This window comes from Acomys russatus, chromosome 12, assembly GCF_903995435.1.
Source record: "Acomys russatus chromosome 12, mAcoRus1.1, whole genome shotgun sequence".
Taxonomy (NCBI): Eukaryota; Metazoa; Chordata; class Mammalia; order Rodentia; family Muridae; genus Acomys; species Acomys russatus.
The window spans coordinates 54903364-54927997 of record NC_067148.1 but is presented as its reverse complement, the minus strand read 5'-3'; the positions used below and the strand labels follow the sequence as shown (position 1 = coordinate 54927997).

Below are 24634 nucleotides of genomic sequence, written 5' to 3'. Positions count from 1 at the left end.
GGTCGCCCTCCAGTCCTGCGTCTCCCCGCGCCTGCGCTTCCTGCCCCTCCCGGTCCGGGATGCTGCTGCCGCTGCTGCGGAGGAGCTGCTTCCCTTCTTCGTCTCCCGGCGGCGGCGGCGGCGCGGAGCGGGCGGAGGGCGCGCGGGGGCCCGGGGCGCGCGGACGGCGTCCCGAGCGCGAGCCGTATGCGTGCATGGATCCGAGCGCCGCGCTGCACCGGCGGCCCGCGGGCGGCGGCCTGGGTGCGGTCTCCCCGGCGCTGTCGGGCGGCCAGGCCCGCCGAAGGAAGCAGCCCCCCAGGCCGGCCGACTTCAAGCTTCAGGTCATCATCATCGGCTCCCGCGGCGTGGGCAAGACCAGCCTGATGGAGCGCTTCACCGACGACACGTTCTGCGAGGCCTGCAAGTCCACCGTGGGTACGCCCGGGCCTGTGGCGGGTGGGCCTGGGGACGATCGGGGCCAGGTCCCCGTTCCGGTGTAGGCTCCGACCCTCTCCCGGGGCCAGGCTGAGTTTTCCGTGACCTTTCCGCGGGTGCCCGGGCATTCCCACCGTGGGCACATCTGGCATCCGAGCCGCGCGCGCACAGGCCGGGTCCCCGTGTAAGCCCTGATTCTCTCCCGGGGCCACGCCGAGTTTTCCGTGGGGGTGTCCGACCCCCAGAACCGGGACATTCCCTCCCGGACGGAGCCTTCTCCTGTCATGAGGTCGGGGTGATGCATCCGCGGAAACTCCCGATCCGTTACACCGCCAGGAAAACCGCTTTGTGAGGTGGAGAGCTAGATCCGAAGGCCACCCACCGGTGCAGTGCCGCGGGGTCACCGTCCTAATCAGGGTCGGACATTTGCGGGCTACAGGGATGGACCAGGGCTTGCTTTTTCATTTTCCGTCCGTTTTCTTGGTTTACAGCAAAGAAGTTTACTGCTGGGACCGGTCGCGCTAAAGCTACGCTCCGGTGTCTTGTTTTGCCTACAAATGTAGGGCAGAGGGATTTCGACTGTGTTTATCCTTGACCTCAAATAACTGGGTGACAAGCAAAGCGAGAACCGTTGCTCCCGCACCTACCCGAGGTTGCTTACCTTTCTCGGGATCTGCATTTGAAACTGCAAAGGGAACATTTTTAATGACGTTGGGCTGATAGGACTTGACATTGAGGTTTGTCAGGGTATGGGAAACAGTTGCCCCATGGAAAAGCTTCCTGGAAACTCTGGTCTGAGGTGGCTTTATACAAGAAGCGGAGTAGGCAGGAGGGACTGAACATACGGAGAAATCTGGCGCGGTCCTAGAATCCTAGCCCTCAGGAGAGGCAGGAGGATCTCTGTAAATCTGAGGCCAGCCTGGTCTACACAGGGAGTTTGGGGACGACCAGAGCTATGTAGAGAGACCCTGTCTCAAACAAACAAACACACAGAATCTCAGCTTGGAGATTTGAAATGCTAAATACTTTGACACATATTTTCAGTTGTAACCATCAATGATTAGGATTCTGTAGAGAATTTTAGGGACTCTCCTTAGATCGTAATTGGTAAGTTGTCTGTAACAAAGCTACCATGGTTTTAAGTACTTACTGGAAAACTAAACTTCCAATTTTCACATTGACTTTTTTAATTTCCTTTTTTTAGTTTGCCCCATAATGGCCCCCCCTTTTTTATTTTATTTTTTTGTTTGTTTGTTTGTTTTTCGAGACAGGGTTTCTCTGTGTAGCCTTGGCCATCCTGGACTCACTTTGTAGACCAGGCTGGCCTCGAACTCACAGTGATCCACCTGCCTCTGCCTCCCGAGTGCTGGGATTAAAGGCGTGCGCCACCACACCCGGCGCCCCCCCCCCTTTTTTTAAACAGACCATTTTGGAAATATTTATGCTCCTTCTACCCTTTTTGTTTTTTTTTTAATGTTTGTCTTGGGGACGTGTTATTAAAAATCCAGCAGCATAATTACACTCGTTGCAACTATCCAATCTTGGATCATAAGCACCTACAGGGAGTTATTAACCAGGAGATGAGGCTTACGTTGTTTTGTTAGTGTCTGACACAAGTGCAGTTAGGGTTGAATGCAGCTGAGAATTGCCAGTCCTTTATGGCCCCACACTTACATGTGCAGAAACAGAAGGTAGGTGGTTGTGTTTAGTACAGAAGGAATTGGGTACAGGGGCTTACACTATGAAGGCATGGGGTGGCTGAGGGGGATGGCTAGAGCTGCCCTTCAGAATAGCGCACACACACACACTAGGGAGCTTTCATAGGGACATAGATAGAAGTCATAGATAACCTTTATCTAGAAGTTTCAGAGCGGAAGAAATTGACTACTTTGCTCGTTAGTTAGTCTGGAACGTTCAGAGCTGAAGATTGGGTGGCAATGGTCAAGGTGACCTTGTTTTTCTGGATTAAGCCTCTTAAGATGATTTTTGCTTTGTTTTCACTTCTGCACTTAAATGCAGTCATCCAAACCATAGCTCAGCTGCTCAGTGTTTCACTTGAAAACCACTCAGCTGCTGAAGAGATAATGGCCTAGCAGCTGAGAGCTCCGGCTGCTCTTCCAGAGGCCCTAGGCTCGGCACATAGCACCCACATGACAGCTCACATCTGTGTACAGCTCCCCATTCTATAGGATCTCCGGCCCCTTCTGACCTCAGAGAGCACCAGACATGCATGTGGTCCATACATACACACACATGCAGGCACCACGCCCATACGCATAAACTAAAAAGCATTAGGGAAGAAGTCCCTTCTCAAACACTGAGCAGTGCAGCCTCCCAAGTTGTCCCACCCCCTGCCAGAGTGATGTACAGTGACAGATCAGGGAGAAGTAAGTGTGAGAGGGACTAAGGTTTGGGTCACAGGCCCAGGAAGTGGTGCACTGTCCCTGTGGTTTTGGGGTTTGGTTATTTGGGACAGGGTTTCTCTGTAACAGAGCCCTGGCTGTCCTGGACTCCCTTTGCAGACAAGGCTGGCCTCGAACTCACAGACACCCTCCTGACTCTGCCTCCCGAGTGCTGGGATTAAAGGCACTATGATTGAGCTTACTTAAGGGAGTTAGTGTCAGCCCACAGGCTTGTGCAGTGTCCCCGCTGTGAACCTGGTTATCTTTCTACCTCTCTGAAAGCTATCTTTCAGAGAAAGGCTGTAGACTTTGGTGTCGGCCATAGAGGGAAAATAAAAGCCTGTCCCCAGAACTTCCCCCTTTGTTTCTGCTTCTCATACTGAAGAGGGGAAGTTTTACTACGCCTGATAGGGGTGGGAGTGGAGGTGGCCACTTTTTTTCCAGCCTTGCAGTCTCCAGGAGCCCTCTGTTGGAGGCCCTGGAACTGGCTGGGGCAGAAAGAAGGCTCCAGAACAGTAGGCGAGAGTCCTTCAGCTGCCTAGCATCAGATACATTGTTCCAACTAAGCGTTGGTTTGAACAGGGAAAGAAAACGTAGCTTTGTAAGGTTGTTCTCCTCCGATATTTTTGAGAGGTTCTACATGTCTACAACAGACCATTCTGGGAGCCATTTAAATAGGGCACAAAGTGAGTACCTGCGTGCCTGGAGACATGAGTCCCAGGGAGAGTGGCAGTCCAGGGTTAGAAAAGAAATGAGGCCCCTGGGGTTTCTAGAGAGGCAAGAAACTGGTTTCCTTTTTTCCTTCTCTTGTACAGCTTTGATATTGGGGAAATAATCGGAAAACAAAGCTGCAGACCAAACCCAGTACCCTAATTGAGCGTAGTTAAGTTGTTATTTAGTCCTGTAAAGCCAGGAAGCAACAGTACAGACCAAACAGGGCCTGCTGTAGCTCCAGTGCGCCACCTGGGGCAGACTGTAAGTGAGGAAAGCCCGCCTGTTCCCTGGCCACAACCTTGATGCCACAGTCCAGCTCTTTCTTTCTTTCTTTCTTTCTTTCTTTCTTTCTTTCCCCTTTTTTCTTTCTTTCTTTCTTTTTTTTCTTTTTTTTTTTTTTTGTATGATGTTAGTACTTTCCTGTTAATCAACTAAAATAAAATTACAAGCCAACAATCCTTTTTTTTTTCTTTCTTTCTTTCTTTTAACTGTTACTCAAAAAGAACAGCTTTTGTTGTTCCTTCAGCCACCTTGGCCTTTCCCGGTGCTGCCCAGACTGTGGAGTTTGGCAGGTAGCAAGCTGGACCTCAGTTCAAGCTCTTGTGTGTGTTACCAGTGCACCTTTAGGCAGGCCACTCCCCTCAGGTCCCCCATCTTCATTCATTACAAGATGGTTGAGGGGAACCTTCTACTTTCTCTCTAACTCACAGTGTAGGAATAAATGGGATACCATGTTCTAAGTACCTGGCCCAGAAAGGTAATCCATCATTCTGTTTTCCATATCGGTGTTGTAAATGTAGAAACTTCCAGAAGATGTGTATCCTTTAAATGTGTGCACAGTGCCTGCAATGGAGTTGGAAATGCCAAGTGTCGGCCATGATCCTGGTGAAGTGCGACCACCACATGGTGCCTGCACTGAGCAGCAATACAGCTTGGTGAGCATCTGGCTTTTCCCCAGATGTTCCCCACTATAAATATTTCCTTCCTTTTTGGCCTAAGAACTGGCGATGATGTGTAGAAGGGGCCCACTGGCGTCAGTTTTCCATCTACTTGTGCACAATAAAGTCTGTTAAAGGGATACACTTCAACAGAGTAACACACCTTAAGCTCTTGGAGTAGTACCTGGAATACAGCAAACACCAGAACAGTGGGTTCTTTGTCCTACCACTTATGAAGGGAAAAGCACCATTTTCTGAGATTCTTCCTCTATACTTCCATAAAAACAGAACTGCCTCCAGGTGGTGTGGCCACTCAGCACCCCCAGCCTACCCCCTGGGTCGCTGTGGCGATGTGGTTTCTGTGGCTGCGTGGTCACATGGTCACTGGCTGCATAGTTGCTGTGGTTGCTGTGGCTGCATGGTCATGCTGGCTGTGTGGTCACATGGTCACTGGCTGCATAGTTGCTCTGGTCACTGTGGCTGCGTGGTCGCTGTGGTTGCTGTGGCTGTGTGGCTATGTGGCTGGTTGCTGTGGCTCTGTGGTTGCTGTGGCTCTGTGGTTGCTGTGGCTGCATGGTCATGCTGGCTGTGTGGTCACATGGTCACTGGCTGCATAGTTGCTCTGGTCACTGTGGCTGCGTGGTCGCTGTGGTTGCTGTGGCTGTGTGGCTGGTTGCTATGGCTCTGTGGTTTCTGTGGTCACTGTGGCTGCATGGTTGCTGTGGTTGCTGTTGTTGCTGTGGCTGTATTGTTACTCTGGCTGTGTGGCTGGTTGCTCTAGCTGTATGTTTACCTCATATATACGGCTGTGTCCTATGCTTTGTGTTGGGGGCCCAGAGTCTCAGGGTGACCTGCATTTGTCAAGGCCAGAAGGAAAGGGAAGACAGAGCTGTAATGGGCCTGTGCCATCCACAGCCTGGTGAGCTTCTTTAATGGTGTGGTGTAGGTTTACACTCCCCCCTTTTCAAAGATTTATTTTTGTTTTATGTGTATGGGTGTTTTGCCTGCATGTATGTCTCTGCAACACATGTGCAATGTGCTCGGAGGCCAGAGAAGTTGTCAGGTCCCCTTGAAGTGGGGTTGCAGGTGGCTGCAAATTACCATGTCGATGCTGGGAACCAAACCTGGGTCCCCTTTGAGAGCAGCCAGTGCTCTTAAACCACTGAGCCATCTGTCCAGCCTGCCCCCGCCCCCAGCTTTGCTCTTTAATGGTGTTTTTCTCCGAAATGATCCTAAGATTTCATAATTAGAATATTATTTTTAGTTTTACCGAATCCTCACAACACAGCTTAGGGAGGAAAAGCCAGCCAGACCCTTGAGGTTTCACCCAGAAGATACTTCCTGGGACTGATACCAGAGTTGCAGTGCGGGCATAGAGGAAGCCGACCAGCAGGCATCTCCTTCTCCTGTGTGCTGTGCAGGTTGGCTCTGCGCTGCTCTCTTGGCCAGGAGGCTGGCTGGCTGTCTGTCTGTCAGTCACTCGGTGCCGCCCGCCCAGTGTTGGGTTTGCCTCTGCGGTCTCGACACATCTCTTGGTTTAGTCTCTCACTGCCAGTGCAGGGATATAATGTTCCACTCTCAGGTACATGCTGGGAAGAAAAGTCATTCTACAAACCGAAGGCGGCTACTGTGGAGGAACTGTAGTGTCACAAAACCCTTTCGCGTGGAGACCTGTGTCAGAGCCTGGGACTCCATAGCTGTGTTGATGTTCAGTAAAGTCTAGAGCAGTCTGGGACAAGCTGCAGGCCTCGGGTTGGCAGAGAAGCGAGCAAGCAAGGTGATCCTACAGGCGGGGAGGAGGAGCGGCGAGGCTGCCTGTAATCAAAGCCGAGGACCTTTCCCCCCCCCCCCCTTTGGACTGAAAAAGAATGTGAAGAAGTCTGTATATTTCTGCTGTTTTCATTTTTGTAGCATCTTAGGGCCCAGCAAAAAGAAACAATATTTTGGAAATGTTTTCCCTTCTGGCCTTCCTAGGCACCAATTCCTTCTGCTATAAAAGACAGACCAAGAAGGGAGCCAAGCCAGGCTCGCCTTAATGGGCCATTTGCAGAACATTTCACATACCGTATTTTCTCACCCAGCTGATCTTTATTATAACAGCCTTTTGTTGTTCGCATAAGTGTGAACCTGAATGGCTGAATTCTGCTGTTGTGTTAACTGTGGTCTAGCAACTACCCCGGCTCTCTCTCATCTGGTGTCCCCTACAGTATGACATGGACTGCCGCAAGCACAGGATGCTTTGGGTGCAAGGCACTAGAAACCTGACAAATAAAGCTGTCGTTGCTACTAAAACAAATGAGGGTTGAGCATGAGCCACGGTAGCTCAGAGACCGCACACGTCGTAGTAGGGAGCCTAAGCCTGTAGACTGAGTCCTTTCTGGAAACATCACCAAACATCAGAAGGACCTGTGTACAGTTGGGCTCTTAGATGTAAGTCCCTGTTACCAGAATAAGCTACTCCATGGGAGCGATGGTAATCTGTTACCATAGCAATCGCTGGGATGAGCTAACACAGACTGGTAAGACCTACCTGTCCTTTACAGAACTGTACAAGAAGTAAAATGTGGGGCTGGAGAGATGGCTCAGTGGTTAAGAGCACTGCCTGTTCTTCCAAAGGTCCTGAGTTCAATTCCCAGCAACCACATGGTAGCTCACAGCCATCTATAATGTGATCTAATGCCCTCCTCTGGATTGCAGGTGTACGTGTAGGCAGAGCATTACATATACATGATAATAAATAAGTATTTTTTTTTTTAAGTGGATAGCCGAGAAGGCTCTTTGTTGCCTGTAGTGTGTTAATGTATGTCAGTGTGACCCAGCTTTGGGGGCAGGGACTGTCTCTAACCAACAGGGTGGTGGGGGCTGTTTCTTGCCTGTTAGTGAGGAAGCCTCCGAGATACTACACTCCACAGGGCTGTAGGAAGGAGTGAAGGTGACAGCCTCTTCATCCCTTGTTCTCCACTCCTGTCTCTGCTGACTGTCCCTAAAGCTCCTGTCCAATAGTTGAGACTGTTGATGGCTTGTTGTCATTCATTAAGGACCGATACTGTTTGTGCGGCATGCACATGCTCCAGATGCATGCTTGGAGTCATTGTCATTTCATATTTGTAAGGCTAGGTCTTTTGTTTTGTTTTTCTTTTTTTTTTTTTTTTTTTTTTTTTTTTTTTTTTCTTTTTTCAAGATGGTTTCTCTGTATAGCTTTGACTGTCCTAGCCTCGCTTTGTAGACCAGGCTGGCCATGAACTCGCACCAATCGGCCTGCCTCTGCCTCCCAAGTGCTGGGATTAAAGGTGTGTGCCACCGTGCCCGGCTCGTGAAGCTAAGTCTTTACACATGGCCAGTGTATACTTGTGTTAATACAGAGGTATGTGTCCAAGCCACAAATTTCATTAAGTTTCCAATCATTACTGTTTGGAGCTGTTAGATATAGTACCGGCTGTTTCACTTAAGAGAGGGGACAGTTTTAATGAGCTGTAATCATTTATAGACTTGGGGTTTTTTTAATATTTATTTATTTTAGACATACAGGTGTTTCTGCCTGCAGCCGTGTATTGCACCATGTGTGCACAGCGTCTGCCCAGATCAGAAGATTGCCATGTGTGCACCGGGAACTGAACCCAGGTCCTCCCCTGCAAGGGGAGCGGCTGCTCTTAGCCACATCTCAGCCCTGATTACAGACCTCTAGATGTGTCCACTTAACAGGGCTAGGAGTCTGCTGCAGTTACTGCGCTGCAGTGGGTACCCTGCCCACATGCCCGGTTCTTTCTCCTCAGCGGCTGATCCGTATCTGATGCCTGGCCTCATTTCCCGATTTTGGATATCAATGCCTGATCCTTTTATTTTCAGTCATTGAGCCTTGTCCTCATCGAGGACTGCTAAAACAGGTAGATTTTTCAAGCTAGTTGAGAAAGAGTGGAAAGCTCATGACGTGTGCAGGCCCAGCATGACGTAGCAGAGAAGACTACATCCTTAGAGCACAAATGGCCCGCACTGGCCACGAGCCAGGCTCTGTCAGTGGATTGGGAGCAGAACTCAGAGGAGATGCCACTGGCCAATTCTTTTCAGTAAAATAACAGATTTACAAAAGCTACATATCCCTTGACTCAGATTCTGAAAACAAATTCATTTGAAAAAAGTGAAATCAAAGGGGCTGGCAAGGTGGCTGTGTGTAAAGGTCCCCCAGCTTTGGGTCCTGGTATCCACACCGTACAGAAAACCAAATCCTGCGGATTGTCTTCTCACCTCCACTCTCATTCACCACGTGCACAATAAATAACAAGTAATTTAATTTTTAAAAAGTGAAAGAAAATAGTAGTCATGGCAACATAATTTAATCACAGACAATTTATATCACAGACTCATGTGGTAAAGAAAGACCTACTTTTAGGTTCCTATTGTAAAGGCAATGGTTTGTCACCAGGCTGTGCTGTTTGACAGTCAGAGTGGCAGTGAGGTCATGCCTCAGAGGTGTCACCTTGGGGTGAGTCACTTAGCAGCCTTACTGAAGGCCGTTCACCTCCACCGACCAGCTCCCAGGTTCACAGCTGTGCCTGAGAGCCATTGAACTTTGGGAAGCAGTCAGCTGGGGACGAAAGGTGAAATTGTCTTAGTCAGCCTCGCCAGTCTGGTGTGAAGAATTAAGAATTGAAAGGTGGTGCATGAAGCACTCAAGAGGCAGAGGCAGGTGGATTGCTCTGAGTTCGAAGCCAGCCTGGTCTACGAAGTGAGTACAGAATAGCCAAGGCTACACAGAGAAACCGAGTCTCAAAAAATCAAAAAAGGAAACAAAGAAAGGTGATGCACACCTGTAATCCCAGCGCTTGGGAGCAGACACAGGCAGGTCCTGGTATTCACATAGTACAGAAAAATAGCCTAGTCTACGAGTCCAGCAAGTCCAGGACAGCCAAGACCATGCAGAGAAACTCTGTCTCAAAACCACAGACAGACACACACAAAAGAAGAAGAGGAGGAGAAGGAGGAGGAGAAATGTGTCAGGTGTGGTGGCACATGCCTTTAATTCCAACAGGAGAATCTCTGTGAGTTCAAGACCAGCCTGGTATACAAAATGAGTTCCAGGACAGCCAGGGCTATGTAGAGAGACCCTGATTCAAACAAAAATGAACATTTAAAAGAAGAAGAGGAAGAAGAATTGGAATATGGGGGCCTGTCTCCTCTGTTCTATTGTGACATTTTATATTCACAGAGCTTCTCTGGTGTATGTCTAGGGACCGCCCACCAGCTCAGTCTTATAAACATGTCTCGTGTTGCTAATTTTAAATCTAGTCACATGTCTTTCTGTTCATCTCAGATCCTCATCTGACCACTGCTGCCCCAGGTCCCAAAATGACCGAACAGAGGGCAGGCAGAGTCAGTGTGCTGGCCGTGTCCCACCTGCACATGTCTCCTGCCTAGCACTGTTCACCTGGGGTCCTAGCAGGCAGCTGGGGAACAGACCCCGAAGGGAAATGTTTCCAGTGCTTCTAGCCAACCAGCATCTCATTTCTTTACTTGTAAATAACAGTGCTTTTTAAAATCTTGGCTTGAAATATTTTTTGCTATAACTACAAAAGATATCAGATGAGAGACACAAATGAAATTTGGATTTCTAAAATTTATTTGAAGTTATTGATCTTATTTTTAGAAGGAAAATATTGTATGTGATGGTTTGCTTATAATATTAAAATGAGTAAAACTTAAAATTGAATATGCAAATCTGTAGGTGAGTAGTTTTGTCTTGGGTTTTTTTTGGGGGGGGAGGGTCTTTTTTGTTCTGAGGTCTTACTTTGTTGCCCAACCTGTCTCAAACTCTTGGTCTCCAGTGCACCCCACCTCAGCCTCCTGAGGAGCTCGGAGTCTAGGCTGCCCACCTCGCCTGGCTTACTGTAAAATTTTATAACAATTTGTTCCTCTGTAAGTACTATACTGAGTCACGCACATGTTTACCACCTCTTGTGGGGGCTAACAATCTTAATATATTAATAATTTCTAAATTCAAGCAAAGGCATTTGAAATCAGGTTCCATCTCAAATTTCCCATCTAAGAATCACCGCAGGGGTAGCATCCTTTGTTAGTGTCCAGGAGTCGTAGGTTACATGCCCCAGCAGGTGGGAGGATAAGCCTGGGATGGGCTTCTGGGTTGAGCGTGGAGCCTCCACACACTCGTCCCTCTCACGTTTGGATTTTGGCAATACTGATTCTGTTAGTTTTCTGAGTCGTGCATCTAAAAGGATTCTCATAATACACTGTATTATCATTAATTTTGCTTCCTATTCATTTGTTTTTATCTACAGGTGTTGACTTTAAAATCAAGACCGTAGAACTAAGAGGGAAGAAAATCAGATTACAGATCTGGTAAGTGGCAGTCTGTCCCAATCACGCCCTCCGTGTTTAGCAGTCCAGGAGCATGGCTACTAAAATGAACCATAAGCCCCCTCACCCCGCCCACTTCCCTTCGCTCATTTTAAAACCAGATGAGCAGCACTTTCTGGGAGCGACTCCTCCCTTCACACTTCATTTGCACGTGGGTGTTGTGTCACTGTCCTGAGAATGTGTTTGTGTTTTCTGTTCATCAACATTGATTACTTCACTTGAGCTGGGCATGCAGCTCAGTGGTAGAGCTCTCTGCTTGGCATGTACAAAGCCATGGCTTCGTCCCTAGCGGGGGGGGGGGGGCAGGGGGGGAGGGCAGGAAGGCATATCTTCGTGTCTTTAAAATTACTGCATGGTATTCAAAAGATCCCAGTATGTTCATAACCATGCTGTCAGATGGGGGAAAACATCACCTGCACAAACAGCTCAGGGGCCCTTGTGCTGCTACAGTGTAGACGCAGTGTGGCAGGCGTGCCCTTTCTTGTTGGCCGGTGGGTGCTGTGTGACTGGGGCCTCTTCTGCATACCAGAGGGAACCCAGAAATCCCATCCAAGGAGAGAAGACCCACAGCTCAGCGTTGGAACAAGAGGCCAGACTAGCTGTGTTGTAACTGTGCTTGGTGCTTAAATTTCCTTTTCCCTATTAACCTACAGTGGCATCGAGTAGTCCCCGATGTTGCTAGCTGCCTCTGTAGAAGAGAGGATGGGGCCTGGCCTGGGCTGCTTTAGTGCCCACTGAGCTGTTGGGAGAATGCATGCGGTTTTCACAACAGGGGTGCAACACACTCAGCTTACTAATCCTCTTGGCAGGTCGCCCTCAGCCCTGACTGTCTGTCCACCATCTGTGTGTGTTTGCTTTCATCTGCGTTAATTGCTGCCGCATCTGTGGTGTCACCGGTCACCTAACGCTTGAATGTTAGTGGCATGTCTCCATCCTTCATCCATGTCCTTGTCTGGGGCACAGCTGCAGCCGAGCCAGCCTTGCTCTACTGTCCTGAGGTAATCGCTTTCATTTGGTCATCTGCGACTGTGTAACCCACATGAGGGCTCTGGGGGGTGGTTTATGGTTTTGTTTGTTTCTAACAGATTTGCCTAAATACTTAGATAACAGAAAATAAGTATTTCTTACACTAGTCCACAGGAAGGTAACAATCTTTGTGTAGTTCATTGCAGTCCATAACATTTTCTTCCATGGGCTGGAGTGGATGCTTAGCAGTAAAGTCCACTGGCTGCTCTTTCAAAGGACCTGAGTTTGATCCCCAGCACCCACAGGGTAACTCACAACTGTCTGTAACTCCAGTCTCAGGGATCGGGACCCCCTTCTGACCCCCTTGGGCTCCGGGCACATGCTTGGTACACACATTATACATGCAGGAAAACACCCACACACATAAAATCTTAACCTCTAGCCGGGCGTGGTGGCGCACGCCTTTAATCCCAGCACTTGGGAGGCAGAGGCAGGCGGATCGCTGTGAGTTCAAGACCAGCCTGGTCTACAAAGTGAGTCCAGGATGGCCAAGGCTACACAGAGAAACCCTGTCTCGAAAAACCAAAAAAAAAAAAAAAAAAAAAAATCTTAACCTCTGACACAGGCTGCTATTCCTAACTGTAAGGACAGCTTTTCAAGGGTTCGGGGCATGTCCACCTCTGCACCTAATATCCGTGGCTACTGTTGTTTGCCCTGAGAAGGCTAATGTAGCTAATATTAGCGTATGAGGTTTAAATGTGTGATAGGCAGAACACATCCTGCGGCTGGAGAGCTGGCTCAACAGTTAAGAGCCACTGTTGTTCCTGCAAATGGCCTGAGTTTGTTCCTAACACCCACATTGCATGGCTCACTTACAACTGCCTGTAATTCCAGCTCTGAAGATCTGACACCTTCTGGCATCCCAGGGCACCCTCACACATATACATAATTAAAAATAGCTATGTCCGAATGTTTAAATGCCTCCTTGTGGTTGTGCCTGGCCTCCCTTACAGTGGCATTGGTTCTGATCAGTCCCTGGCTTCTCATGTGGAAGCCTGGTCCATGAATTGGTAGTGTGTGTTCAGCCACGTGGGGTACTCAGACCACATTTCTCTTAGGTGTAAAAAGCATTCCCGGAAACTTGCCCCTTCTGCAACTGTCCGCATGACACCGGTGACTGTCACCGGGGAAGGGTGGTGGTGTGCCCTGGATTTACTGAAAAGCTGATGGCACACTTCTGCTTGGAATATTCCAACATTGGTTCGGAAGCAGGACCTGTGTCACGTGCTCCTTGCTGTGAAAATAATATTTGATAGGAGCAACTTTAGGGAAAAGTGGTCTGTCTCGGCTCAGGGTTTAAGGGGAGACAGTCCCTCTCGGTGGGAAGGGCGCGTGGCATTGGAAGCCAGGGGCTGCTTACTCACATCTCAGCAGCCCAGGAAACAGAATGCCAGAGCTCAGCCTTCTCCTTGCCCCTGCCTTTATTCAGTCTGAGAGCCCAGCCATGCCATGGTGTCACTTGTGTTCAGTATGGGGTTTGCCGGTTAGCTGACCCTCTCTGCAGACACTCCCGTGACTCACCAGGGCCCTGGGCGTTGTTTCCTCCAACCAGCTAACAGCCCGTCACAGCCTCTTTTCCTGAAGGGACGTTCAGGATGAGTCTTATTTCTACAACACTGCACCTACTTGATTGATATTTCATTTAAAAGATGAAAAATGGGGGGCTGTCAGGCGTGGTGGCGCACGCCTTTAATCCCAGCACTCAGGAGGCAGAGGCAGGCAGATCGCTGTGAGTTCGAGGCCAGCCTGGTCTACAAAGTGAGTCTAGGACAGCCAAGGCAACAGAGAGAAACCTTGTCTCAAAAAACAAAAACACAGATTAGACACTCCTATCCCAAATGCTTGGGACTAGAAGTGTTTGAGATTTTTCAAATACTCGCATAGGTGCAATGACATAACTTGGGTATGGGTCCCACGTCTAAACATAGAACGTGTTTGTTTTATGCACTTGGAGATGATCTTATCCAGTGTCTCTAGTGTGCTTGCGCTCTTTGAGGTCACATGTAGACTTGTCATGTGTGGCAGCAGCAATATAGAGGGTGCTCAGCCTCTGCTGCTTGTCCAGGGCAGTCCCCAGTGTTTGGCATGTTGTCTCGTGTGTCATTCTGTCGCCAGCTGGGGCCACAAGGCAGCAAGCAGTGTAGTTGAGCAGCATTTCCCAGGTGGTTTGCAGAGGGCAGACTTGGAACAAGTGCAGTTCTTGCTGATAGTGTCTCTTTGGAGCCATTCTAGTGAATGCTTACTGAAGAGCCCTGCCCAGTCAGGATCCAACCGCCTCAGCTGTCTGTCACGTTTTCACATTACATATCGTCACTGCCAAATCTTTAATTCCTTGATTGTGTTTAAAGGATCACATTTTTCTCTGTACTTAGGTATTTCTACATCAATGAACATAAAAATGTAATGCATCGCTAAAATAAAATGGGCTCAGGAGCATGTAGTTTCTTGAATTTGTGTGTGTGTGTGTGTCTGTCTGTGTGTGTCTGTCTGTGTGTGTGTGTGTTTATGTAGATATGTGTACATGAGGGCCAGTGCCTATGGAATTCAGAAGCAGCTGTCTGATCCCGCAGGAGCTGTGGATATAGGCTGTTTTGAGCCACCTGGTACAAGTACTGGGAGCCAAACGTGGGCCCTCTGTAACAGTAGTGTGCGTTCTTAACTGCCAAGCCATGTCTCTCAGGTCACTGTGATCAAATGGACCTGAAGCCTTGAAATGTGTCTCCTACCTTGAGATGACTATAGAATTGAAATAGTTGGCTGGCCACTTCATTTTAGCCGTCAGCCCAGTCTTCACGGTAGGAGAATTTTGTCTCAACTGGTTTTTGTTTTTGTTTTGTTTTGTTTTTGTTTTGAGACAGGGTTTTTCTGTGTAGTCCTGGCTGTCCTGGACTCACTTTGTAGACCAGGCTGGCCTTGAACTCACAGAGACCCGCCTGCCTCTGCCTCCTGAGTGCTGGGATTAAAGGCGCCGCCCAGCTCAACTGGTATTCTTAAAGTTGTCCTCAGGTTCCCCTCAGTACTCTGCTTGGAGGAGGCAGGGCATTTCATGTTAGAATTGGTTCCGCACCCTGCAGATTAGTGTCATTTACGTGAACGAATTAGAATCAAATACAAATCTTTGCGCTAGGTCTGGAAAGGTGACACAAAAGTTACGAGCACATGCTGCTCGTTGCTGCTGCTGTTGTTGTTGTTGTTGTTGTTGTTTTGAGATAGGATCTTATATGTAGCTTTGGCTGTCCTAGAACTCACTCTGTAGACCAGGCTAGCCTCAAATTCAGAGATCCAGCTCCTGCCTCCCACATGCTGGGGTCGGAGGCCCATGTCACTATGCCCAGTGACTACTGCTCCTTCAGGGGACCCAGGGTCTGGGCCCTTTCACAAGGTCAGGGCGCACAGCTTCCCGGGACTCAGCTCCCCTGAGGTCTGAAGCCACTGGCCTCTGGGGCATCACCTTCAGGTACACAAACAGGTACTGTACACATACACACGCACATGATTAAAATTAAACTTTTTAAATATTATATTACCAAACCGGAAAGTGGAATTGCAGGAATTTTCAGCTTGTACCAAAAGCAAAGAAGGAAGTGAGAATAAGACCCCATGCGACTCTCAGAAATGGCTCTGCAGCTGACAGCAAAACCCAAATTTCTAGAAATGAACTCTGAACCTGCATGATGGCTGACAACCACCCCTGACTGTCAACCAGTTAGTTCCAGAGGATCCGATGCCTTCTTTTGACCTCCACAGGCACCAGGCACACACAAGGTACATACACACATACAGCAAAACATCCATACAAATAAACAGACGTTTACATCGTGAAATAAATAGTGGCTGCATGCTGACGTGCAGTAAATAAGTCAGCTAATAACCTGTTGAGTGGAACGGACATGGCTTCCCTGCTGCTCACTCATATGCGCTTTACACGGCTGAGTGCCCAGTAGCTCTGAGGAGCAGGAAAAACTGGGCCTGAGGATTGAGGGCCACAGCGTACTCATTCTGAGGAACTTTTTTTTTTTACTTTTATTGTATGTGTGTTGGTGTTTTGCCTGCATGTATGTCTGTGTGAAGGTATCAGATCTTGGAGTTACAGACAGTTGTGAGCTGCCATGTGGGTGATGGGAATTGAACCCAGGACCTTTGGAAGAGCAGGTAGTGCTCTTAACCGCTGAGCCATCTCTCCAGCGCCCCCTAAGGAACATTTTTTCTGCCACAGTCAGGTACCAGAAGCAGGTCAGAGAGTGGGCGTGGCTGTAGAGTGGGAACACAGGGTGGTTTGTAAGTGCTGCGTCCCCTTTTTACTTTGAAGAAAGAAGCACATGACCACATGTTTGGTGTTCTGACTTCCTGTTGCGGCTTTCTGGTGAAGGGTGGTCGTCTGGAAAGGTCTTTGATCTCAGTGGGTAGTCTGTCTCCATATGTGCAGCTTAGTTGTTAATCCAGACACAGACGCACAGTGTGTCTCCTAACGGTGTCGGTCAGCCTGAACGTCTCCTCTTCTGCCTAGATGGCTCGGGGAGAGATCCCAGCATCCTGTGAGAAGTGCACAGCAACGTTTGCAATAGATTGTGGACTTGGTTGCTTCGGTGGTTTGGGAGCTGACTTTCACTTCCGTTTCCTAGGGACACCGCAGGGCAGGAGAGATTTAACAGCATTACCTCAGCCTACTACAGAAGTGCCAAGGGGATCATCCTGGTGTATGACATCACCAAGAAAGAGACCTTTGACGATTTGCCAAAATGGATGAAGATGATTGATAAGGTATGCGTCCCGTTCCGTTCCCCACTTGGGAACCCTCAGCTTGTGGGCATCACACTGTTACTCACAAAGGGAGGAAGGGACAGAATGAATGCTTCAGCACCCTCCGGGGACCATGTAGTCTAAGGCATACCGTAGCCTCATTACAGCTGAGGCAGTGACGTGATAGACTCCCCGGCTTGTCGCTAAGAAACGGGCTTGCGGGCTGGAGAGATGGCTCAGTGGTTAAGAGCACGGCCTGCTCTTCCAGAGGTTCTGAGTTCAATTCCCAGCAACCACGTGGTGGCTCACAACCATCTGTAATGTGATCTGATGCCCTCTTCTGCAGATAAAGTACTCATATACAATAAATAAATAATTAAATAATTAAAAAGAAAAAAAGAAACGGGCTTGCATTCTGGTCCTGGGGACTGCCTGACTCCAAAGCCTGTCCTTACTCCTGCTTTGGCTGGCTGCTTCCCTGGAGTTAGACTACACATGACAGGTCATGTGGACACCTGTTATGTACTTATGGTGTCCATGGGTGGTCCAGGGGTCTAGTCATCCTCAGCATCGTAGATGTCCTTCAGTAGCTCAGTCTGAACAAGAGAGTTCTCTCAGCTTCAACTTCAGTCCTTACAGAAAATCCTTCATCTCCGTGGTAATGTGAACTGTGTTTTCCTCTAGGAAATGTGTGTAGCAAATGTTGGGATTGAAATGTGACCACAATTTGAGAGGTTTTGTTCCCTTGTGTAATCATTAGATGTAATTCCTTTATGTTACAAGTACACACAGCCGGGTGTGGTGGCGCACGCTTTTAATCCCAGCACTCGGGAGGCAGAGGCAGGCGGATCACTGTGAGTTCGAGGCCAACCTGGTCTACAAAACAAGTCCAGGACAGCCAAGGCTACACAGAGAAACCCTGTCTCGAAAAACCAAAAAAAAGAAAGAAAGAAAGACATAGGAGGGCCATTGGTAGGCAGAGACAGGTAGATCTCTGTGAGTTCTAAGCTACCCTGGTCTACAGATGAGGTTCCAGGACAGCTAGAGCTGTTACACAGAGAAGCCCTGTCGTGAATGAATAAATAAACAAACAAATAAATAAATAAATGGAAAAGGACAGTGCTCACTCTGTTACACGGAGAAACCCTGTCTCAAATAAATAAATAAATAAATAAATAAATAAATAAATAAATAAATAAATAAATAAATAAATAAATAGAAAAGGGCAGTGCTCACTCTGTAGTCTAAACCCTTCAAAAGTAATGTGGTGAGTGATGGGGGCCTGTTACATTTAGGTTTGTAAATCCACCAAGATCTGGTGCCGGTGTCCCACGTTCCCTCTACCATTCTTTGTGTAAAAGGTCTTTTCTCTTTCTTTACTCTTTTTTTCTTTTCTTTTTTTCCTTTCTTTATTTCATCTACCTACCTTATTTATCATCTATTTATTTATTGAGATGGGGGGTGGGCTCACTATATTGCCCTCCCTGGCTGCCCTTGAACTCACAGAGATCTGCCTGCGTCTGCCTCCCAAGTATTGGAATTAAAGGTGTGCACAACCGAGGCCGTTAGCTATCATTTTTGGAATGCTCACCTTGGGCCAGGCAGTCGGGTCCACACTCTTGCTGCCACGCACATGTCACTGATGGGGAGCTGCCTCCCACCTCCACACCAGAGAGTACTTTGACCCTGACCTCCAGATTCCTCCCATGCAATCTGTTCAAATGAGTTTTTAGAAATACATGAAACAGAATGAATTAAGAGGTACTAATGTTTTTTAAAGAGAGATATCTTGTTGTACCTGTATTTTTTTGTTGTTGTTTTGGTTTGTTTTTTGAGACAGGGTTTCTCTGTGTCGCCTTGGAGACTAGGCTGGCCTTGAACTCCCAGAGATTCACTTGCCTCTGCCTCCCAAGTGCTCAGGTTACAGACATGCGCCACCATGCCCATCGTGCTTTGTGTGGTTTTTTTAATCATTTTCTTCATGGAGCCTTAAGAGTGGCTGGGGTGAAGGCGAAGACTGTGGAGGTCTTGATGCCTCTCAGAAGGTGCTCTCTAAAGCACTGTGAGCAGTGTCCCCCAGGGGACAATCAGGGACAGTGGATGAGAATGAATAAGTAACAGGTGACAAGCTGTGAGTTTGCATTTGTCTGTCAATGTGTGACATCTTTGAAAATCCCGCAGTATGCTTCAGAAGACGCTGAGCTTCTCCTGGTCGGAAATAAGCTGGACTGTGAAACAGACAGAGAAATCTCCAGGCAGCAAGGGGAGAAGGTGCGTGAATGTGGGCGCTCCCAGCTGTTAACGTACAGGGTGCCAGGCAGTGACTGCCCAGGCACACCATTCTCACTGTTGTGTTGTTGTTTTGTTGAGACAAGGTTTCTCTGTGTAGCCTTGGTTGTCATGGACTTACTTTGTAGACCAGGCTGGCCTTGAACTCACAGAGACCCGCCTGCCTCTGCCTCCCGAGTGCTGGGATTAAATGCGTGTGCCGCCACGCCCAGCTCCTTGTCATTGGTTTACTTTGTTTTCTTTGGATTCATTTTGAAGCAGAGGGCAAAAGCATGTTAGAATTGCTTTATTCAGGCTGGAGAGATGGCTCAGAGGTTAAGAGCACTGACTACTCTTCCAGAGGTCCTGAGTTCAATTCCCAGCAACCACATGGTGGCTCACAACCATCTAGAATAAGACCTGGTGCCTGCTAATGACCTGCAGGTGTACACTACATACATAATAAATAAATAAATCTGTTTTTTAAAAAACGAATATATTGCTTTATTAGGTAAGTTGACATTTATACAGAAAAAATTGTTTTTAGGTTGCAAGATTTGCTTTTGTGATTTTCTTCTGCTTTGGCTTTTGCTAAGAATCCAACCATTGAGAAGCAGTGATATATTTTAAACATCAGCTACCCTGTACACTTAGGCTATCACACACATAATCAGATTTAAATGTCTCTAGAGACTTGTTATATACATTGCTAGTTACTTACAGGAATTCACTGTCCGTATGAACCTGATATTTGAGCATAAATGGCACTTTTTAGACCCTGAGAGCCCACCCACCCAGACTGTAGTCCTGTCAGAGGCCTGGCCTGACACACCCACATGAGTCTGGGTGGCACCGCATGGTTAAAACAGGCACATGTCTTCTCAGTTTGCACAGCAGATAACTGGGATGCGGTTCTGTGAAGCCAGCGCCAAGGACAATTTCAATGTGGACGAGATATTTTTGAAACTCGTTGATGACATTCTGAAAAAGGTAAAAATTAAATGAGTGGGTGGGTGGGTAGGTGGTTGCATGGATGAGTGGGTGGTGGTGGATGGATGAATGGATCAGTGGGTGGATGGGTGGGGTGGATGGGTAGATGGATGAGTGGGTGGATGGATGGGTGGGTGGATAGATGAGGGGGGTGTTACTCAGGTAGCTGTTGCTCATGTATGGGAGTGCGGACCCCTTAGAGTTGATAGACATTCTTTTTGCTTTACCTTGAGATAGAATGTTCTAGAGTGACTTAATACAAGGTCTAGTAGCCGTGAACTGGGGTATGGCTCGATGGTAGAACATTTGCCTAGCAGGTACTTGAGGCCCTGGATTCCTGGCAGCACTGTGTAAATAGACAGACACAGACGGGGCTGAGAGTGTAGTCTTTTTCTTTTTTTTTTTTTTTTTTTTTTTTTTTTTAAGACTTATTTATTAATTATTATGCATACAGTGCTCTGCCTGCATGTACACCTCTAGGTCAGAAGAAGGCATCAGATCACATTATAGATGGCTGTGAGCATCCATGTGGGTGCTGGGAATTGAACTCAGGACCTCTGGAAGAGCAGTCAGTGCTCTTAACCTCTGAGCCATCTCTCCAGCCCCAAGAGTGTAGTCTTATACAGCACAGTTAGCAGACACTACACCCTGGGCTCAGTCTCCAGCACTACAGGTAAATAAGATACCATGTTTATTCGACACCTTCTTTTCTTTTCCCATAAGAATCAAGTTTAATATGGAGACTTAGCACAGTGTTCAGCTTCTCTTCCTCAGAGAAAAGCCACTACCACCAGCCTGCATTAGGCCCCTCTCTCTAGCGGGAGACCTTCACTCAGGATGCTGAGCAGCCTCACTGAGCAGCAGCAGTCTCTTTGGACATCTTCCAGCCACAAGTTGGTGTTTCCCAGAGGGGTGATTCTAGGACCGCTGAGAACACCATCCCCAGATGACTGACAGTGCTACACAAACAGCTGCAGCGTGTGTGGTGTGAGGACAGCCGCACGTGTTCCCTACAGATGTGCTTGGGGTTTCCCAGATACTTTCCCTCAGAGTTGCAGGCACAGAAGGCTAAGAGTTAAGCACTAACCGAATGTGTCACGAAGTCCTGAGGAGGACCAGATGTGCCATGGTTCAGAAGCATCTGATGATTGTAGGGGCGGCTTCTCTCTTTAGACAGCGCACTGGTTTTCTGCTGGTTAACGTGTTAAATTTTCACTCTAGTCGACTCTGTGCAAAGAAGTAGCAGCTTCGATCACATTGATAGGAATCAAGCCGAGGGTCTTTTCACACAGGCTGGCCAAACATTTCCCACCAAGCTGCTTCCCAGCCTCTTCCAAAGAGCCTTTGTAAACAATACTTTAGGGGCTAGAGAAATGGCTCAGGGGTTAACAACACTGGCTGCTCTTCCAGGGGACCCAAGTTTGATTCCCAGCACTCACCCCGCATGTTGCAATCATCTGTAACTTCAGTTCCCAGTGATCCAGTATCCTCTTGTGACTTCCTTGGGTAATGCGCACATGGTGTACAGACACACATGCAGGCAACATGCCACACACGTAAGATAAAACTTGTACAGTTTAGAACATGCCCTTCCGCTTACTGGACTCAGTGTATCTGTGCTCTCTCTCCTTGTCTTTTAGATGCCTCTTGATATCTTGAGAAATGAGCTATCCAATAGCATCCTGTCTCTCCAGCCCGAGCCTGAGATCCCACCAGAGCTGCCTCCACCCAGACCACATGTCCGATGCTGTTGATCAGAGTGCAAGCCGTTCCTAGAAGGGGGAGAGCATTCTGTTCTGCACTACAATCATGTGACAGTTTCCTTCCGCACTTTGTAACCCAAGTCAGCTATACACTAACTTGTAAATATGCAAATATGCAATCCTGGGTAAGGGCGGGCTCTAAGTTACACACTTCCCTTCAGATTATGTCCTCATTACCCCAGTGCTAGTGTGCGTACGCTGGGAGACGTGGTACTTCCAACATGAAGAGTGGGAGAAGAGCAGCATACTGTCTCTCAGGGACCAGAGTGTCCTTGGTAACCTCATACGAGGCAGCCGCTGTGACAAGAAGAGACGACCCGGTGCTTCGCTTGCCGTTTCAAAGAAAATCTACAAAACTGAGGACTTTTTTTTTTTTTTTTTTTGAGGGCGACATAACGACTGCTTTCTTTATTTACGAGGCTTTCCCAGATGTAGCGTCCTGAGGTTTGGAGTTCCTCTACCAGAAAGCAAAGCTTCCTTCACAGCACACAAGGCTTCTTACAGCGTATGTAGTGAGAGGGTTTCCTACATAGGGGGCTGGGTTGGTTGGTCCTATGGCTGCAGACTCCTGTGGTTCCCCATTGGCCATGATTCAATAGAGAAAGGAAGGCCGGGCGTGGTGGCGCACGCCTTTAATCCCAGCACTTGGGAGGCAGAGGCTGGTGGATTGATGTGAGTTCGAGGCTAGCCTGGTCTACAAAGTGAGTCCAGGACAGCCAAGGCTAACACAGAGAAACCCTGTCTCAAAAAAACCAAAAAAAAAAAAAAAAAAAAAAAAAAGAAAGGACTGTTGGGCTGGCGTTGTAGCTCAGTGTTTGAGCGTTTGCCTAGCACACATGAGGCTGTGGGTTCAATGCCCAGCATCACAAGGAAAGAAAAAAAAAAGAAAAAAAAATAAAGAAACATTTTTGAAACTATAGAAAAGATTTTAAAACCACACTACTGTCCTACACAAATCCTGTTTAAAGGGATTTTAAAAGTTAAATTTTAGTATATCAAAGAATACACATGCATTTGCCTAAACATCCTGTATCTTTGTAATGATAAACTTCTCTCCTTGATGGTGAAGCTTATTCCTATTAGGCCTAGACTGTGTTCAAGTTTTCTTATTTTTTGAGGTTTTTTTTTTTTTTTCCTTTTCTTTTCTTTTTTTTTTTTTTTTTTTTTTTTTTTTTTTTTTTTTTTTGGTCTGATAAGGAATTTGTGAATCTATCTTTGGTATATCTTTTATTAAACTGCACTGTTTTGTTTAGTCAAGGTAAATAAGTGTGTATTTGAATAACTTGACGTGTCCTGAGTGTTGTGGTATGAGAAGCATCGTGGTCTTTTCTACACTAATGAAGTGCAAATAAAATTTTGTATTTATGAATGACAGTTGAAGTTGCCACGTGTTTTTGTGCAGTTATACACTATGCAGGCCGCTGTTCTTCACAGCTCCATGTTGTAATCTTCTGAGTGGTTTTGGTACGAAGCGCATGATGAATCCTGCTGTAGAAAGTACCCTGGCAGCTTCCAAAGGGCTCAGCGTGGATCCCTGCACAGTCAGCTCGGCTTCTAAGTGTGTGTGTGTTGGGAAGCAGGGTGGGTATTAACATTTTCCAGCAGTGCCACGGCAGCAGTGCTCACAGGAGCCAAGAGTCAGGAGAACCCAGGAGGCTGGTATTCAGTGTGTGTGCAGGAGGCAGCGGCAGCAGGATTACCACAGGATCGTGGCCAGCCAGGCTCCCTAGTGAGTTCCATACCAACCAGAGCTACACAGCAAGCAACACCTGTCTCATAACCAAAAAAAAAAAAAAAAAAAATTTTTTTTTTTAAGAAAAGCCAGCCCAGCCGGGCGTGGTGGCACACGCCTTTAATCCCAGCACTCAGGAGGCAGAGGCAGGCGGATCATTGTGAGTTCGAGGCCAGCCTAGTCTACAAAGTTAGTTCAGGATGGCCAAGGCTACACAGAGAAACCCTGCCTCGAAAAAATCAAAAAAAAAAAAAAAAAAAAAGAAAGAAAGAAAAGCCAGCCTACCATATGGTATTGTGCTGTAAAGACCTTAATGTCGTCACCCTAGGCAAAATGTGGCAATTGCAGAATGGTTGCTATACACTTCCACTCAGTGAGGTGGAGTCACGAAACTCAGAGATGGGACTGTGGTGAAGGGGGCGGGGCTGAAAGCCAGGTGTAACGGGTGGAGTGTTGGTGGGAAGGATGAAAAGCTGTGGAGACAAATGTCAGGGATGGTGACGCATCCCAGGGTCCTCAAAGACACTGAGCCCATGCACCAAAAGGTGCGGGTGGGGTCAGCATAGCTAGGGTCGTGAAACCTTAGCCTGCAGTTAGGCACTGGTACCGCCCAAATCCTACGGTCTCCCCTTTAAGCCCACTCAATTTTTGGTCATACTGGGCCTGTGACGAAGCCATGATTGCCACACTTTACCTCTTCCTGATAAAACCTCATGAGAAATGCTAGGAACTTGAGAAGAGGAAGGGAGGGACTTGGTTGCCATGTCAGCTCTGATGGTGGAACTCTCTGGAACCCCAGCTTCAGTATTTGAGCGTCTGGGCTCCTTTCTCTCCTGCCTGCCAGGCCACCCCACACTCAGGGGTTTTGCCTGTACCCTGGCCGTATCCCTCTCCTAAGTACCCCGAGCTCCTCAGAGCTGCATCTTGCAAGGCTCCTTGGGGCTGGCTCTCTCTTCCTAGGGCCACCAGCCTGTACTGCCTGCTGGCAGGTGTGCAGTGCTTAAACCCCAGTGGGTGCCGAGGGTGGTGGCTAGTGAAGCTGACAGTTCTGCCATGGCTTCTCAGCCCTTTAAGGACCTCAACTCTGCAAAGCTCCTTAGCCCAGAACATGGTAAAAATCAGGAAGGACAGCCATGTACAGGTGTCCACTTCCTGATTTTGATCATTGTACTCTGGTTATGGAAGATGTTTCCACAAAGGGAAAAGAATGTAGCATCTACCACATTCCTTTTTTCCAATTTCCTGTAGGTATAAAGTTGGTTTTAGATTTTTTGT

The 24634-nt window shown here is 47.9% G+C and overlaps 1 protein-coding gene across 1 annotated transcript; it reads left to right on the top strand.

Annotated features, from left to right (window-relative positions):
• The first annotated feature begins 59 nt into the window (after positions 1–59).
• Rab12 (RAB12, member RAS oncogene family) lies at positions 60–21857 on the top strand. The gene is made up of 6 exons (XM_051154460.1): positions 60–417; positions 10762–10822; positions 16489–16627; positions 18788–18877; positions 19760–19864; positions 21505–21857. Exons 1-6 carry the CDS (start codon positions 60–62, stop codon positions 21616–21618), a joined length of 867 nt encoding a protein of 288 aa, XP_051010417.1. The 3' UTR covers positions 21619–21857.
• Positions 21858–24634: the final 2777 nt, after the last annotated feature.